Raw genomic sequence first — 16,895 nt, 5'->3', positions numbered from 1 at the left:
ATCTAAGCAGAGACCAACCTTCCCACTTTCATTTCAGTGAAGCATTAAATACACAGAACACACACACACAATTTGGTAAACTTGAGATTCAAAGTTGTAGAGAAAAAAGGTAACACAAGTCTGTTTTATTTCTGAAAGACTGAAGTGGAGTGGTAAGTACTGCCATCTTGCTTAAGTAATGTCAGATGCAAGAGCAACTGGGAATAACAGTTTAAAGGTTAATATTGTTACAATTTGTATGAATGAGTCCATTCTTTTTATGCAAGAGGACTAAGTGGATTTTCAGATCAGCAGCATCTCTACAGGGCTGGAAGGGAAAGCTATCTGTTGAAAATGTGTATGACTGTTGAACTGCTACTGAAGCCTCAAAGAATGGTTACCTAAACGTTTACAAGCTGTCAGGTAGTCAAACTCTACTGACAAAAGCCTTTTTTGTTTATTGGTTATACCAACATCTGTGTTGAAGTCACTAGTAGAAAAGTTTACCAGCACTTAGAATCAAACAGCTTTAGTACGCTTAACCATTATTCAATGAAGAGGCAACATCCAGGATTAAAATGCCTACACCAATTCAGAGCAAGCAGTGTTTCAAACATGAGATAGTAATGCATCACTTTAGTCAGTGCAACTGGAACAGATTAGAAAACTGTGTTCACCCTACTTAACATATTGTACAAGGAGATAAGCAAATAGTAAAGAGGTCCAAAAACCAGTAAATCCTCTACTTAAAAAGAAAGGGTTTTTTTTTAAGCCAAGTTAAGCATTCAGTTTATTTACATTCTTCTCCCCTGCTTGTAATTAAATGAAAAATAAATGCTTCTTTGCATACATTATAAAATTAAGGTAGTAATCCCCCTCCAGCAATGTATCTTGGAAATGGGATGAAACCATCCTGAAACTCTAAAAGCTCGTGGTATGAGAAATGCTAATTAGAGCTCATCTCTCTCCTGTGCATGCTGTTTTCCCATATATTGGGAAGCAAAAGGGCAAATTCTTGAAAGCTTCAATTTCTAATTAATTTTATCTTCTTAGGCTTTCAGTTAGTCATAAGTTAATGCCTAACTCAAGCCGGCATCCGTAAATATCATAAGAAAACTGAAGTCAAGTATCCTTGGCTTCACCATCTTCAAGGCTTCCAAACGAGGAACTGTATTCTTTACAAAATTATTACCTTGACTATGATGAAGAATCTTCCCTCTTTCTGCAAACTGTCCATCAGGAAGTGGAGGGTAATCTGCTACTTAGGTACCAGTGAAGTGGGGAAAGGAAAGTTGACGTATGCCTGAACTGCCAATGAGCAATTTTAAATTCCATCACTGAGCAGGGAAAGAGAATAAACTGTTTTAATCTCAAAGTCCACCATAAGCTGGTCAAAAGCATTCTCCATGACAACCAGAAATGCCTTTCCTAAAATTTTCACACTATTAGGAAAGAAGTGCCACACAGCTTTAGTAAGAATTGTGGAAAGGTTTGGGTTTGTTCAGTTTTGGAAAAACTGGGGTTTTTTTTCTTCTTCTTCATATAGAAGCACACACTTGACACTTCCTCCTTTTACAGGTGAAAGACTTAAATGGTAACCTCTTCAGGGAGAAACCTTTCAGGCAGTTTCCACAAAGGAGCTGCTGTCCTGACAAAGGACTCTAACAAAATATTTAAGACAGCAAAGATTTCCATCTTCTGAAAAATACTGGAGAACTTAAAATAGAACATGGATTTTACCTGTAAAAGCTCAAAAGAAATATACTCTGATCACAACCATTCTGAGTTTGGACCTTAGGAAGTCCTCAGCCATTTAAGGATGATGACACTACATGATTGTCTCAAATGACTGACATGTCTTACAGAAATCCTTAGTGGTTGGCATGCTGGCTGGACTCACTGACTGCCAGCCAGTTCAAGTTACATCGTTAAGCAGAGGAAAAACAGGAAGACCTTTTAAAGCACACCATCTCACTTCTAAGATGTTGACATATGCCAGGTACTTCAACATTAGGACTGGATTTGATGTTTGCCAGTGAAGATCCACCTTAAGAGTTAGTGCTCTCAACACACCTTAGCACAAGGATCCTAACAGTTTGAAGACGAGCATTTCTACAGTAGCCCTAGTAGGAGCAATGGAAGTCACTTAGATTGTGGACAAATTTAGGTCGCAAGATGTGCAAGGGGTCTATTAAAATAACTTTTAAAAAAATCCCAGCTCTATGAACTTAAAAGTGCAGTTTGTGCTCCAACATACAATACTCACCACTTCCGATCATATTAACTTAAGCTTTTAGTTCTATAATATTTATTAAGTAGCGGCTATAAAGTTACAGGACAGCTGGTGATAAACTGAGTGTTGAGAGCAGTCTGTGCTCCAAAGGTTTGCCATTTTGAAGCCAAAATCTATCACTATGATAATCTCATCTGATTTGTTTGTATAACACCATATTTTCTTCCAGAAGACAGTTAAATTGTGTATTGTAAAAAGATACTTAACACTTAAACTCACAGCCAGTGAAGAGTCCAACACCTCCTCTATTTCAATTTTTAGTTATACTTACTACAGAAAACAGAATTTGTCTGTTTTGGCTTCTCAGTATTTGAGCTTGCCTGACTTTGATGTCAGGATTAAGAAGTGCTGTCCTCCCACTCCTCAGTACCAGATGTGTTTTTCCATGTGTAAATATTTACTCTCCAATATCAAAATGCCACTTCATCTTCTTTGGTAATAGTAGAGACAGAGCTCCTCAAACCTCACACTGCAAGATCTACTATCCAGCCCCAGATCTTACTTTAAACTCAGTAACTGCTACAGCCTTCTCAAGTGCAGACATCAAAATTGAACATTTTTCTGGTAGTAGTCTGCTCCATGCTGTTTGGGAGGCAAAATAAGTTCCCTACTGTTATGTATTTATTCCCTTTGTACATGTTCAAGTACTTCATCAGGCTTTTAACTACAACTCTGAAGGCTCAGCATTGAGGTGGTTCTCTGGCACAAGTCTTTTTGCATTGCTGCTTGTTTTTGTCTACCACGTACAGAGTGTACAATCTTTGTTCAAAGAGACCATTGTTACCTTGTGATGACTTTTTTTGCAGCTATAGCTGTTCAATCTGATGATTCAGAGAATAATGGAACAATACCATGTTCTCATTATTTTCTATTCCACCAATTTTTCTCTTCTCCAAACTTCACCAAACAGTTGATTCCTTCTATGCTTTTCTGTATAGCAGACATACAATCATTCTTTGTTAGACAGTAAAACTCTGGATTCCTTCTGTTCTCTTAAGGAATTAATCAAGGTACCAGGACTTTTAAGGTACTTGCACATGTAAGGTCTCCATCCCATTTTCTAACCCTCCTCTTCTAACCGTTTCCTTAGCCACAGTAAATGCTTCTGTTAACATCACCACCACTTCTTGAGGACAGAACTAACACATCAGTTATGTACAGTGGAACCTAAATAGAAAATTATAGAAAAGACATGAATCACTTGATTTCAATTAGCTACAGGTTTTGAAGGCTCCTTACTAGAAAAAAAATTTAGGCAATCAGTGAATTAATTCTTTCATACAGTACAGCATGTACACATTGGCAAGAAGTGAGCCCCTAATCACAGGTCCCTGGCAGTGGCACCTGTTACTGAGGCAACTAGAACACCCCTATGGAAGAGCTGAAACTATTTAGTCATCGCTGGGTAAATTGCTTGTGTTCACTAGAGCAAGAAGTATTTCTTTGGAATGTACCTCAAAAGAAATTCCTGCTCAGTATTAATATTTTCAAACAAACTGAATAAAAGGCACTGTTGCTCAAGCAGTACATTTTTTGTCTCCAACAGTTTAAAAAAAAAAAAAAAAAAAGATGTTTTTGAACAACTAGCTACTGTTGCCCTAAGAAGGCTTCCTTGTTACCTCATAGTAATTTCATCACTCCCTATAAAAGCTTAACATAAAAATTGCTTTTATCTGAAGCATGTCGAGTCTCACCTTTATATCTATCTTTATATCTAAAATTATGAGTTAGTATAACAGTATGCATTATAAAATTATACCATTTACTTCAGACGTGTCTGAACAGCTAAATCTTCAAACTATACAAAAATAAAGTGTATGAAATCTTACAAAAGGAGGACATTAAGACATTAATAGCTAATCCAAAAAAATATGATAATAACTTATACACAGCAGTAAGCATAAGCAATGTAGCCTACAACAGCTTTCAATTAACAGGACCTCTGAAACATGTCTGAAACAAGCATCAGCTAAAATTGGAACATTCCCAAGCACAATAATGTTTCCAATTTATTATCTTTACCACAGTACAAACTTTCACAAACCAAATGTCCAATCTCTGTCAATCTGTAAACAAAAGCTACTATCCCCCCCTCCTCATTTAAAGAGGGTGAATATTTTCAGTCCTCAGTCAAGTTTCATATCCATCACTTGCATAAGGAATCAAGAGCCTCTTCTCTTGTTACTTTTTTTTTTTCTTTTGGTCATACAGCCTGCAGTGAAGTAAAATCACAGTGAAAGTCCTGGGAAAAAACATGATCTTTACAGCAGGACTTGAACCATTCTAATAATAAATGCATCTAACAAAGCTTCCCATAATAAAAGCATGGCATTTCCATTTCCAGAAATCAAGTCAATTAGAAATCCTAAGTTCTACTTAAAAACCCCAAAAGATCTAAAAATGAAAAGATTCATCTTCTCAGTCAAATACAAGTCTTTCAGTTTCACTCGCAGAGAGACTTTTCCAGTCTGTAAAACAGTAGTGCAATTCAATTAGTTCTACTTCTTTTATTTTTCTTAAAGTCCAGTAGATAAATGTCCTAGCTCTACGGAAAGATAGGAAGATGCTCCAGTAAACAAGAAACTTTGGCAAGCCCAGGAAGGCTTACTAGTCCATTAAAGCTTAGAAGTCCAAAGTGGCTTAAAAATGGTTTATGAATAAACTAAAAAAAAACCCCAACAAAACAAAATAAAAAAATACTAAAAAAGACAAACTAAAAAAAGAAATAAATAGGCAGAAATGAATGTAAACTGTCTGAACTTTTTAATGATTTCTCATTGACAGCTGGCATGACCTTTGACAGTACAGTCAGTTAAATATAGTTGACCTACAGAGCATTCCATTAGGGCATCCAGTCTGGAATGCTCAAATGGAATTACATTCCTAAAGATTTAAAAAATAGAGTTCTTATAACATTACTATAGGTTTCTTCTGCCCACCTCACTTACACTTCTTCTTAAAGAAGCTTTTTATCTTTGATGGCTTTTTGTTTTTTTCACCATTTTGGTACAGGTCCTGTGGGATGCTACTTATCCTAGGGACAGAAGCAGCTTCATGGCTGGGTTTACTATCACTGCTGGCTGAAGAACACGAGGTGTGCCGAGGCTTTGGGACTGGGATCCCAGTTGAAAGCTGGTTCATGCTGCAGGACTTCTCCAGGATTCCATTATAAACTTTGCTTGCGGGACTAAAGATCATGCTCTTAGTTTCTGCCATGCCTACACAGTCAGGAGAGCCTCTAGAAATATCTGCAGTTAGAGAAGAGGAGTCTCCTGTAGACGATTCCTCCAGTGAGAATTCTTCTGGAGATACTTTCTGAGGAGAAAGTGTCTGGTACATCTCAAGACTTGCTGGAGGAGACTGCTTCCTTCCAGTGGATGAATTTAAGGAGTCACATTCCGAACCTGTTTCCTGTACTTCCCTGAGTCAGAGCAAAGAGAAGAGAAAACATAATGAAACTACTATTTCTTTCATGCGGTTAAAAAGGAAATTAATTTAGAATCAGTAACGTTAGTCTAAAAGCACCACCCACACTTTTCCTTAGTAGTTAATTAACAAAAAACATTAAGTTAAACATTTTAAGTTACAACTTGCATTACATCATTTTATTATCTAAACTTAAGATAATTAATTTGTGCGATCTTGGTTTTGTGGGCAGCAGCATCTGCCCAGAATCAGTCATTTGTATCTCACTTCAAAGAATAAAAACTATCTTTCTGGCACGTGAAGTCAGAAAAGTTATGAAATGAAAGAAGGAGATTTAAGCCTATCATATATAAAAAGTTTCTTCAGGACAAGTGTCCCTACCTTTCAACAAGCTCATTTGCTCCTTCCAAAAGGAATTTAACCTTTTCCTATGAGGCCATGTAACAAGAGTAGGTACACGCTCAACATGCTGTAAGAATTGTGTTACCATCCATCTTCTCTTCGCCCAGTAGCTGACATTGCTTTTGATCCTAGTTTCAGATGTAAAAGCCAGTAACATATTGTAATGGAGAATCAGGGTTAGTTCAGTGCACCCTGGATTGTAACATTACTTAACTGTATATGACATGCTAGCTATTTACATACACACACCAGACAAGAACTCTCTCTGTTCCATGTGAACTATATCAATTTATATTATCCTACAGATTACTTTAACTTTTGGCTTGGTTCAACCTCTAATACTAAACTGTTAGTCTCAAATAATCCTATCAGAGTTCCAAGTGCTGTTTGCTAATCTCCATACCATTGTTTATCAGCAGAGAAGTAAATGGCTTCCTCCTCCTCTTCAGTTCGATAAAGAGCTGGGCAGCTCGACACAGAAAGGATGTCAGGGTCAGGGGAGTGCAAAGCATGCTGAGACTGTGGAGATGATGGCACAACATTGCGTCTTGAACGACACAAGCTACTGCTTCTTGCCAGTGTGCTGGGAGGTTTTACAATGGACCCTGAGGCAAAGAAAAAGCAAACCAAAACCCTCCAAGTGACATTGATGTTAACAATATCTACTCTGAAGACTAAATAGCAGGTATCTGCTTCAGTCACAGTGATTCTTAAACAACTTTGACATTGCTCGACTGTTTAGGGGGAAGAAAGACTGGCATCACCTTATACATTCTACAGTTAGATGAAACAGTTCACCAAGATGCAACTGCAGCTGTTTCGTGCCTGCCAAATATGACTCTGACCATGTGCACCAAAGCTCTGGCTCACTATGCTCTCTTGAGAAAAAAAGAAAAATTCTACTGAAACTCCCAACCCTTTATAAACTAAAAATAGCAGTGCTGAAATTAGAATCTTACACAATATCCTGTATTTTACTTGTGTGGCAATTTGGAGCTTAAAAGAATATGTAGATGTTTTGCAATGTAGGTATACCTAACCAAACAGCCAACTGAAATACACCGCATTAGTTGAAAGTTACATTAGACATGGAAGACCAATTTCATTTATATAACGTGACAGAAAAGATATAATTCAACCTCATTTTAAGCTCAAGAATTTCCTATTTGATAACACTTTCTTTTGCCAGGCTAACTATGAATTTCCGGAAACAAAAATACTAAGAATGGGTGGAGACAACATAAGACTTGACCAGGAAAGTATCTAACAGGAAGTGACAAGCCAAAATGTTCCTAATCCAATTCCTTCTTCAAAAGATGATTAGGCAGCAATACTTCTATGAAAATAAATCTACAGACCTGTTCTCAGGCTAGCTGTTATGAGCCTCAAGATATCTCATACCCCTCCTCAAACCATCCCACAGAATGCATCACTGTATTGGTAAGACACACCATACCCTTACTGATGTTCAAAATGTTTACCAAACACAACACACTAAAAAAAATTCAATTATTTTTGTAGACAAGGATGTCTAGCCTGACAAAATGCATTTTATTTTTTGAGATGCCAGTTTAGCATCAGATAAATTACAGTTTCCCTTCCTGGAATCTCAGAAAAGGTTGAGTTGTCATTCTCCTTTTAGTGCAGGAAATCACAACTTTCACAAAACAGCAAGTAGCTGCACCTTCGCCAACACTTAAGACTTTGTTTCCTGCCTGGCTGAGCAGAAAAGAAAGGTTTACAAGTCCTGACATGACAGTTGTCATGTAACTCAAACTTTTGATTTTACTTTTGATGAACTCCCTACTGACCTGAAAAACAGGTACTGGCAGCTTAAAAATAAGCTTGTGTCATTACAAAAATATTCCTAAAAAAACAAATGTGAACTGAGATAAGAGAGTAAGAGTCCCTTTAGGAAATTTGTACTATGTGTCCAGGTAAATCAGATGCCATCCTACTCGCTGGTATAAAAAAGAACAAGATTGCACCATCAGTGAATTTTGAGAGAAGTTACAAGCATTTTGGTTCCTTGTATGTGTATATACACGGGATTATGAAGGATTCAGCTATGACAATTTAACATCTAGAATTTTCTAGCACAAATGAAACTCACTAAATCAAGGAATCAGATGAACCCTAATCAGTCAATGGAAAACTAGAAGCTTCACTATCACCTTCCTGTAATGACTTTGTTCCAGTCTCGCACATCTATTTCTTTATCCCTTTTTGTTCTTTAGCTCACGATTGATTAAACAGATCTATTACTTCACACCACTTTAGCCTATCATCCCAATTGTCGTGGCAAAGAAGCCTGTCTGGCAGGCTTCAAATTTTGTCAATCTTAAGAGATCAAAGGATGCTGGGACAAGGTAACAGCCCAGATAGTTCACTTTAGGTCCAGAGACTGAAACAGTCTTGCTCATAACTGACCTGTCTGCACACCGCATTTTGCCTGACAACTCATGAGTGAGACAAGCCATTTTGCTTCTGTCTTTCCTCGTGTGCATTTGTCATTTTTGTCTAAAGGATGGGAATAATTCAGCAACTACCAAACCAACCTACAGTAATTCAACTCCTGAACTGGTTTCAACAACTGATCATTTAGCATATTTTCCCTCTCTTTCACCACTCCCAAGTGTTTCCAGGTTTGTTTTTTTTTTAACTGAGTAGAAATTTTAAAAGCTAGTAAATTAAAGAGAAGTTACTTGCCTCACGTGATCACTTTAACAAAATCAGGCTCTCATGCCTTACCAAAATTCAGAAAAACACATTTAAAGTTTTTGTAATGTTACTCAGATTCAGATAACTTTCATCACTGACTGATACAACATCCATTAGCTAAATACTTCCAAATGAACTGAACTTTAACAAAAAAAATTAAACGATAATTCCAAAAGCATACATTAAAGTTTCAATTAAGTATACTCTTACAAACTGTACAGTCCTTCTCTAACTGTAGCTCTTCTGAACCAACTGCACTTTGCTCTCTGGCTTCACTTCTATGCAAGACCTGAATGAGAAGAGTGACTAAAAAAAAAAAAAATCACAAGTCTGAAGTCTTATATACATATCTAAGCGTTTTGTCATTTCAGACCATCTGGGAAGTCATGCTAAGAAATGGAGCTCTTCATTTTGAAATCAGACCACAGGTTTCTGCATACAGACTTGGAAGTTTAACTCTAAACATTCATATTTTACTGGGCCATGCAAGAAATTTGTTGCTAAGGCTTAAATCAAAGCCTTCACAGTATAGACAACTAGAGAGACAGTATTCTTTAAAAGTGATCAGAACTTGCAGTAAGTAGCGTTGCAAGGGGATTAATGAACTTTTCAACGTGGCCTGTAGAAAAAAGGTTGGTACATTCAGAAGAAAAACATGTGCCCAAGGCACGCTAAATGAAGCCAGCAAAGTGGTGACCATTCTCCTTATGCTATTTTAAAATACAGTTCTAATTTCTTCTGAGAATCCCAGCCCTGGAAGAAAAATGTACACACATGACAAAATTTCCTTCCCTACTCATTCCTCAGCTTGATACTGCTTGTTTGAATAGCTACATGGGACCTCATCTTTTTGATTTGCCTCTAGAGTCCACTTAATCACAACTTCCATGAAACAGGCTCTTGTATTGACGCAATGACTCAAGATATGAGGGTGGTCTGAATCCCCAGTGTATATCTTTTGATCATAGTTTAACCAAAGCTGGATTTTGCTCCTTCCAGCACTTGGCCTCTCTGCCTCACACTCAAACAACCCGCTGTATCCAAACACAAACATTCTGCCTGAAAGCTTCCCTTGGACAACAACAGGATTTTGATCCAGCCACTAAAGAATGTTTGAAAACTATGTAACATGCGGCCTCTCAAAGGGTGTGATCTTCCTAGTAGCTCAAGGGACCCCAGACTAACTCCATCCCTTCCATCTGAAAGAATAAGTGTGCTAACAGAAATTCAGCATTACTCATTATAAATTTTTGTCTAAGTGGCAATCCAAGCGTGACAAGCAGACTTTCAAAACTTTAGCTGGATTTGCCCCCCACTCCCCCAACTGAAGCAGAATAAAGGCTTTGTCTTCATGTTAACTTTATTGAAAAACCCAGTTTTCAGTTTATGCAAGTCCCAAAAGATGCATCTCAAATGCTAGACAGAATTTTGGTCCTTTTGACTTTGATCCAATCCTGTTTGATTTCAGCACCCTTCTCCAACTTGACTTTAAAATCCCATGCCTCCACAACTTTCCCCCTTTCTTTTTACTGAGCTCACCACTTACCATGAAACTGTGAAACTATTGGAGGAGTATCTTCATCTAAGTCATCAACTCCCCCTGCAATTGGGTAAGGAGGAATGGAAACTCGAGGCATAACTACCCAGCTGTGATCAGAGTAGAGAGAGGAGGTCAAGCTTGGTAGCCCAGAATTGTGTGCTATTTGAAAACCACAAATCTTCTCAATCTGTTGCCATCGATAAAGACGCTCTCGCAAACACGTCGTCAACTCAGAGAGTGCTTTCCTGAAGAAAAGCACACATTAAAATTACAGAATTACATACACTGTTCTTAATGATAAAGCAAAGCAACACAAGTGCAGTCATTCCAGCACACCAGAAGATCCATTAGGACTGTCCAAATATTCGCACTTTAATATCTTTTAAACTGTTTTACTTAAAAGTGCAAAACCACTACGACACTAAATTCCATAACTCTCAAAAACTTCCATTGTTCCAGGAATAAATAATCACAAAAGAATATGCATCCTGGTAATACTCTTACTTCGCTTCGAGGATTTTATGGTCCACTTCATCCAAGGAGGAGCTGTGTGCAACATGTAATGTTCCAAATACAGTGCTTCTCTTCTTTTTTATCTTTTCTGCCTAAAAAGCAAGATAAAATTAAATGCATAAAACTAGAGTTATGTACTTAACACAGATGACAAAACATTAGCAATATTGACAGGTAGCAAACAACAACTCAGAGGAGAAAAAAAAATATCCAAACGCTTATCTGAATAATTTGTATTTACTACTTCATATATCTAGCAACAGATCAGAAAAGTCTTTAAGTAGCTGAAGAGTAAGAGTTAGTACCTCATCTTTGGCGATTGCTAATTGCATTTCTGCATGCTGTCTTTTGATATTGTAATACTGTACTTCAACTTCATGTGTTAACTGAAGCCACTTCTGCAAAGCTTCAGGAACAGACCAATTACTTCTCAGCTCAAACTCTTTCTCAGCCTTTTTTAAAGCCATGCGAACCTAGCAATCAAGAAGAAATAAAAGTGTCACCAAGAGTATCATTAGAACTGACAGCAGAAGAAAGTGAAATATAAGCACCTTTATACCCCACAGCAATATACTAAGGCTTTACAGAGCTTTGGTGTGTGCCAATTGCTGTCAGGAAGGCAGATCTGGCATTTCTGAAATACAGCATATGAATTTCCATATACTATATTATACTCAGATTTTTTTTTCCTATGATATATAGTCCCTAACTTGAAGCTTAAATATTTTTGTAAGACAGCATTTTTATTTAATACAATAAATCCAATCTATTGCTACTCAAAGTGAGACAAAGCTACTATCTCTCATCTGATAACAAGATAGAAAAAAAAGCTTTTGTATATATTTTGTTCCATGAATCCAACAACATTATGATAAGCTAACATACAAAGTGTATGCCTTTTTATAGTTTCAGAATTATTTTACTTAATAATGGCATGATTGACAGACAATCATTAAGTGCTTTTAGAATTTTTCCATTCAAATCTAGCATTAGAGAAATGCTGCTTTAAACACTCATAAGGATCTAATAAAACCAGGACCAATTTAAAGTCAACAGTAAAATTATGAACAGTTTGCAGATACCTGTACTAGCTCTTCCTCTGCATATTTGAGCCTGCTGAGCTCACATTCAGCTCCCTCCCTCAACTCCCTTAGGCGATGAGCTTCCCGCTTTGCATCATTGATCTCATCCATCATTTTGCGCTCCAGATTTTGCTTTTCCACAGCAACATTTCTATTCTCTTCTTGTGCTTTCTCAAGCCTTCACAATTGAACAAAAACAAAAAAAAAAAAAAAAAGAGAGAGAGAAAATACACAGCATATTTGTTAAAAGTTGCAGTCCTCAGGAAAAGGAAATGTGTCCAGCAACAGGGCAAGAGGCAATGGGCACAAACCAAAACACAAGAGGTTCCGTCTGAACATCAGGAAACGCTTTTTCACCATGAGGGTGACTGAGCACTGGCACAGGTTGCCCAGGGAGGTGGTAGAGTCTCCATCCTTGGACATATTCAGAAGCCGCCTGGTCATGGTCCTGGGCAACCTGTTCTAGACGATCCTGCTTGAGCAGGTGGGGCTGGACAAGATGACCTCCAGAAGACCCTTTCAACCTCAACCATTCTGTGATAATAAAGACTGTGCAAGCTTTATGGATCAGCAGTAATTACATCACATAATATGATGTCCACGTCAGACAAAATATGTGAACTTTTAGGTGAACCTTCATTAAAGTTGTAATAAGATCAAAATACAAGTCTTTATAGACAATTGAGTTACAGGTGCACCAGAGAAGACTATCAACTCTCACACTGCTAAATAAGCAATAGAAAGTAATCAGTCCAGATCTGTTTCAATCTTAAGAGCTTAAAAACAGGAGAAATGTTCTCATTTCCATGTAAGTATTCCGAAGTAAACTGTAATTATATGAAAATAACAGTACATACTTCTAAATCTGTAGGTAAAAAAGACTGAACATCTATTCTCTACCTTCATCCCCAAGTTCATATTGCCTGCTAAAATATCCAGGAGCAATTTCTACCCAAAAACCCATCGTCACTGAAATCACAACTTCCATGCAAAATGAAGATGAACAAAATCCAAAGGCAGTTTAATGCAAATAATTTATGACTGCAAAGGATCTATATTTGTATTTAACCTCAAAACAAAAGGACAACTAAACATTAACTGTTAAAATTTTTATACCTTTCCTGCAAGTCAAGAAGACTTTGCTCTGCTGTTTGGAGACTTTCTAGGTCCTTCATCATTTTTGTGATATGTTCTCTTGAGGTTCGGTTCTGTGTATATGCAAACCAGCAGCCTCCAAAACCAATAACTATAGAAACTGTTAATACAAAATCCTTCATCCAGTTGTGAGGGGGACCTGTGCAGAGAATAACACGATCATTAACTAGTTCATTGATACCGACAACAGACTATGGACTTCCCCCCTCTCCCAGCCTAAAAGGTGACAGAACCTGATGCTAAACAGAATTCCAGCTCATTTATCTCAAACCACCTCCAACAACTACCTTTCAACCTTTCAAATGGATTCCAGAGCATTTTCCATACAACATAAGCAACCCTGCTCTAATACGGTCTACTTAATCTATACTAAAACATCCATTAGATTGAGGAAAGCTTACTAAACTTTTACAGTACATAGTCTGTATCTTTATTTGAATGAGTTAAGAGAGAGTTTCCCCAATTACACTTTAATCAGGCCAGTAGGAACTTTAGTTAGAGTAACTTCTCCCCAGTCTGTGCCCTCTGGAATACCCTACACTGAGTTAAAAATGCACTTCTACAAAATAAAGTAGATTTTAAAAGGGTAAGTAGCTAACAGCAGCCCTTTTAAAAAGCAAAATCTGGATTGTCAAAGTATCTGGATTGTCAAAGTATCATATCCAAGATTCACATACACTTCTTTGTTAGTACAACTTTTATAGTCACTTGCACCTTTGTAAAAGAAACTTTTAAAAGACAGTTTCTGCTAGCATTAAAAGGTATAATGCAAACACAAAGTGCTTTTTTTCCCTAAAAATCTCCAGCTCAGATCTGTCAGGCTAGCTCAGATCAGTCAGGTCAGCTCAGATCTGGCCTGACTTTTGCAAAGTCATTCACTGCTCTCCAAACTGACCACCAAGCACTGGAAGAGCCTCCTAGTTCAGGAATACCCAACATGCACAGTACCACAGCAGATCTGTAACTGTGTACAAGCAAGCATGCAGACCACCGGTGATGTGGTAAGGAAATGTCTGCATATGCTAAAATGGGTCAGATGTGGAACTGCTGCATTAAATTTAAATCCACTTAAACTCGAGTCTGCACAAAAGGCAGTGGTATTGGATTTGCACCACCACCTTCTTTTTTCTTTCTTGGGGAAGATCATCCCCTCTTGTTTCAGCATCCCAGCTTACACTGTCCAAGCTAAATGGGAAGTGAATGTAACATTAGCTATAAGTGTAATTTAAACAGTCAAAAACACTTAGAGGACACTTTTTGTGACACAAAAGCCAACATCCATCTGTCAAGGGGGGTTATACTAAAATTTCTATGTAATCTTACACACAGAAGTGAACCTTTGTCCTGATCCCAGCATCATGATAACCTTTTTTAATTCATTGCCCAGTTCCACAATGTATGCCATGCAATCCATCAGTACACCCACAAAATAGATAAGCTGTCCTACCTACAGTATCAAGTGTCACTGAAAACATTCTCTGTTGAATTCTTACAAATAAGAGATAAGAAAAAACTCCCAAAAAGTTACTAACGTGTGAGAGGTCCAAATAAAACAACATCCAAGGCTTTAAGCTGAAGCTTCTGTCTATGGCTCCGGTCAATTATTTTCAAGTGAGAGATCATGAAAGCATGTTCATTTACTGCTATCCTGTTAACGATAAGATAAAACGTTACCTATTCCACAAGTTATATTCAAAACCAGTCTATGGAAAGAAATAGATCAGTAGCATTTCCCACAGTTATACAGATTAAAGTTATGCAATTAGAGTGAGAGATATAATACAATGACAGCAGTGCTATAAAAAAAGTGTATCAGCATGTGGCAAAGGAAGAACATCAAATCATTTCCCTATTCTTTTCTTTCTGGAATAATCATGAAATAAATCCATTTGGCATAGTTAAAGGTAATGGTATATTTGCAGACTTGTGACACCAACTCTCTGAAATACATGCAATACTCAAATTTAGAAGTTATGCTCAAGAAAAGGGGTTCTGCAGACAGTTTTTGACGTATACCCATACAATAGATTGGCAGTTGTCAAAACAAAGTTTGCTACCATACATTATTATGTGATCATCAATACAAGCTTCAACAGCAAGAAACAAAACTAAGATGAAAGGAATGGCAAGAAGCATTTATATTTTGAAATATTTGGCAGAAAAAAAGATGCAGCCAGCTCTTCAAAACTGCAAGGACGCTTCTCTTTTCTTGCATTTGACCATATCTTCTTAGACTTTAGGCTCACATGGTTGTTCCCACATACAGACTAAAGCAGCAACCTACAGGGAATTATTTCAAACTAATCCAGAAGAAACGTTCACCTGGGAAGTGTTGTTCCATTGACATTGCTGTCTCTAAAATTCTTTTCATACTGGGGCAGTTCAACAAATTCTGACAGCCACTGAAGAGTGTCCTCTTGAGTCCAGTTATGAACTGGAAGAAAAAGTCAGTTTAATTACCTTTAATTTTTGTAAAAATCAGTAGCAAGACATAGAAGACAAGCATTAGAAAAGCAGGTTACAATGAACAAGAGGATTTAGTCAAATATAATTGCAGAAAAATTAGCATTAACATTCACCAAGGTGTTTCTGGCATTTTGCCTTTTTCATTACATGCTTCTCAGAGGAAACTTAGACAAACTATAAACAAACAAGCATGGAACCAGTAGAACCATTTCTTTATTAAAAATTCCACAGAATAATTTAGTGGTTTGCTTCAGTTTAAGTCAGGACAGCATCTTGTGACTTTTATCTACTTAAACTGATCTCAGCCTCAATCCTTTTGTCCTTGCTACCCTTGCAGAACTAAACACATGTCAGCAGGTGCTGTAGCCATTTAAGGCAATGTACCAAGATCTTTCCCAGGATGACGGCTTAAGAACTTGTTTTCACAAGAATCTTCATAGAGGCTCATGCCTACTAACCACAAAATGGGAGCAGAGAAGAGAGGAAGAGAGGAGATTGAAAGAAAATAATGAAAGACAGAAGAAATTTAACAGGAAAACAATTAAATCTCTCTCAAATATGCCCAAAACAGCTGTATTACACACAATAATATTCCTACTAAGAAAATTATTTAAATATGTAGAGAATAATTAACAATTTTCCTGTATAACAGCAACAGTCTACATAACCTTTCATAGCTACAGATGCTCTAAGAAAATAAGGAAATACTACCCACAGGTTAAAAAAAAAAAATAAAAAAAATTTTAAAAATCACTTTTCTGGTCCATACAGGCCAGCTGCTACAGCTTACAGCTTCACACTGACAAAGGTGAAATTGTTCTCTCCATTTATGAAGTCTACAAAAGTTTGTCTGCACATGAAGGAAATAAAGTGACAGCCTCCTTCTGGACAGATATTTCTTCACATGAAGAAATTTTTTTTTTTTTTTAAACATTTCTCTATCTAAAACTACTTGCATGTGACAATGCTGTGCAGAGATTTCTTTAGAAACCTTATTGCAAGGACACATTCCCAGTGGTAAATTTTGACAATGATCCTTTAGAAAGAGTTGCTGAAAGCTTGACAGGTAAGCTGCAGGCAATGGAAATTTTTAAATTCAAATTCATATTTCAGTTTGCACTGAAACTGAAATAAGGGCTTCCAGGTCTCTTGTCTACACTAGCATAACTGAAAAATAAGCTTAAACATTTCAGATTTTCATCATCCCAAATAACCAGAGACAGAACACATTTCACAGACCCACGTATAGCTTTAAAAAATAAACTCGTAGTACAAACCACTTGTATTCTATCTGTATGAATGGCTATACCTCCTTCCC

General features: G+C 37.1%; 1 protein-coding gene across 1 annotated transcript in view; it reads right to left on the bottom strand.

The window, feature by feature from the left end:
- Nucleotides 1-5,593: 5,593 nt before the first annotated feature.
- Nucleotides 5,594-16,895, bottom strand: part of STIM2 (stromal interaction molecule 2) — a 32,543-nt gene continuing 21,241 nt past the window's right edge. Inside the window, exons 3-12 of the mRNA XM_050896183.1 lie at nt 15,434-15,545; nt 14,644-14,759; nt 13,073-13,250; nt 11,957-12,134; nt 11,180-11,347; nt 10,866-10,966; nt 10,368-10,606; nt 6,504-6,705; nt 6,080-6,228; nt 5,594-5,693 (exon numbers count right to left, since the gene is read on the bottom strand). Coding sequence (XP_050752140.1) covers nt 5,656-5,693; nt 6,080-6,228; nt 6,504-6,705; nt 10,368-10,606; nt 10,866-10,966; nt 11,180-11,347; nt 11,957-12,134; nt 13,073-13,250; nt 14,644-14,759; nt 15,434-15,545 — 1,481 coding nt within the window. The 3' untranslated portion in view covers nt 5,594-5,655. The remainder of the gene's footprint in view (nt 5,694-6,079; nt 6,229-6,503; nt 6,706-10,367; nt 10,607-10,865; nt 10,967-11,179; nt 11,348-11,956; nt 12,135-13,072; nt 13,251-14,643; nt 14,760-15,433; nt 15,546-16,895) is intronic.

This window comes from Gymnogyps californianus, chromosome 4, assembly GCF_018139145.2.
Source record: "Gymnogyps californianus isolate 813 chromosome 4, ASM1813914v2, whole genome shotgun sequence".
NCBI classification, from domain to species: Eukaryota; Metazoa; Chordata; class Aves; order Accipitriformes; family Cathartidae; genus Gymnogyps; species Gymnogyps californianus.
The sequence above is the reverse complement of the archived record's forward strand: the minus strand, read 5'-3'. Positions and strand labels throughout refer to the sequence as shown.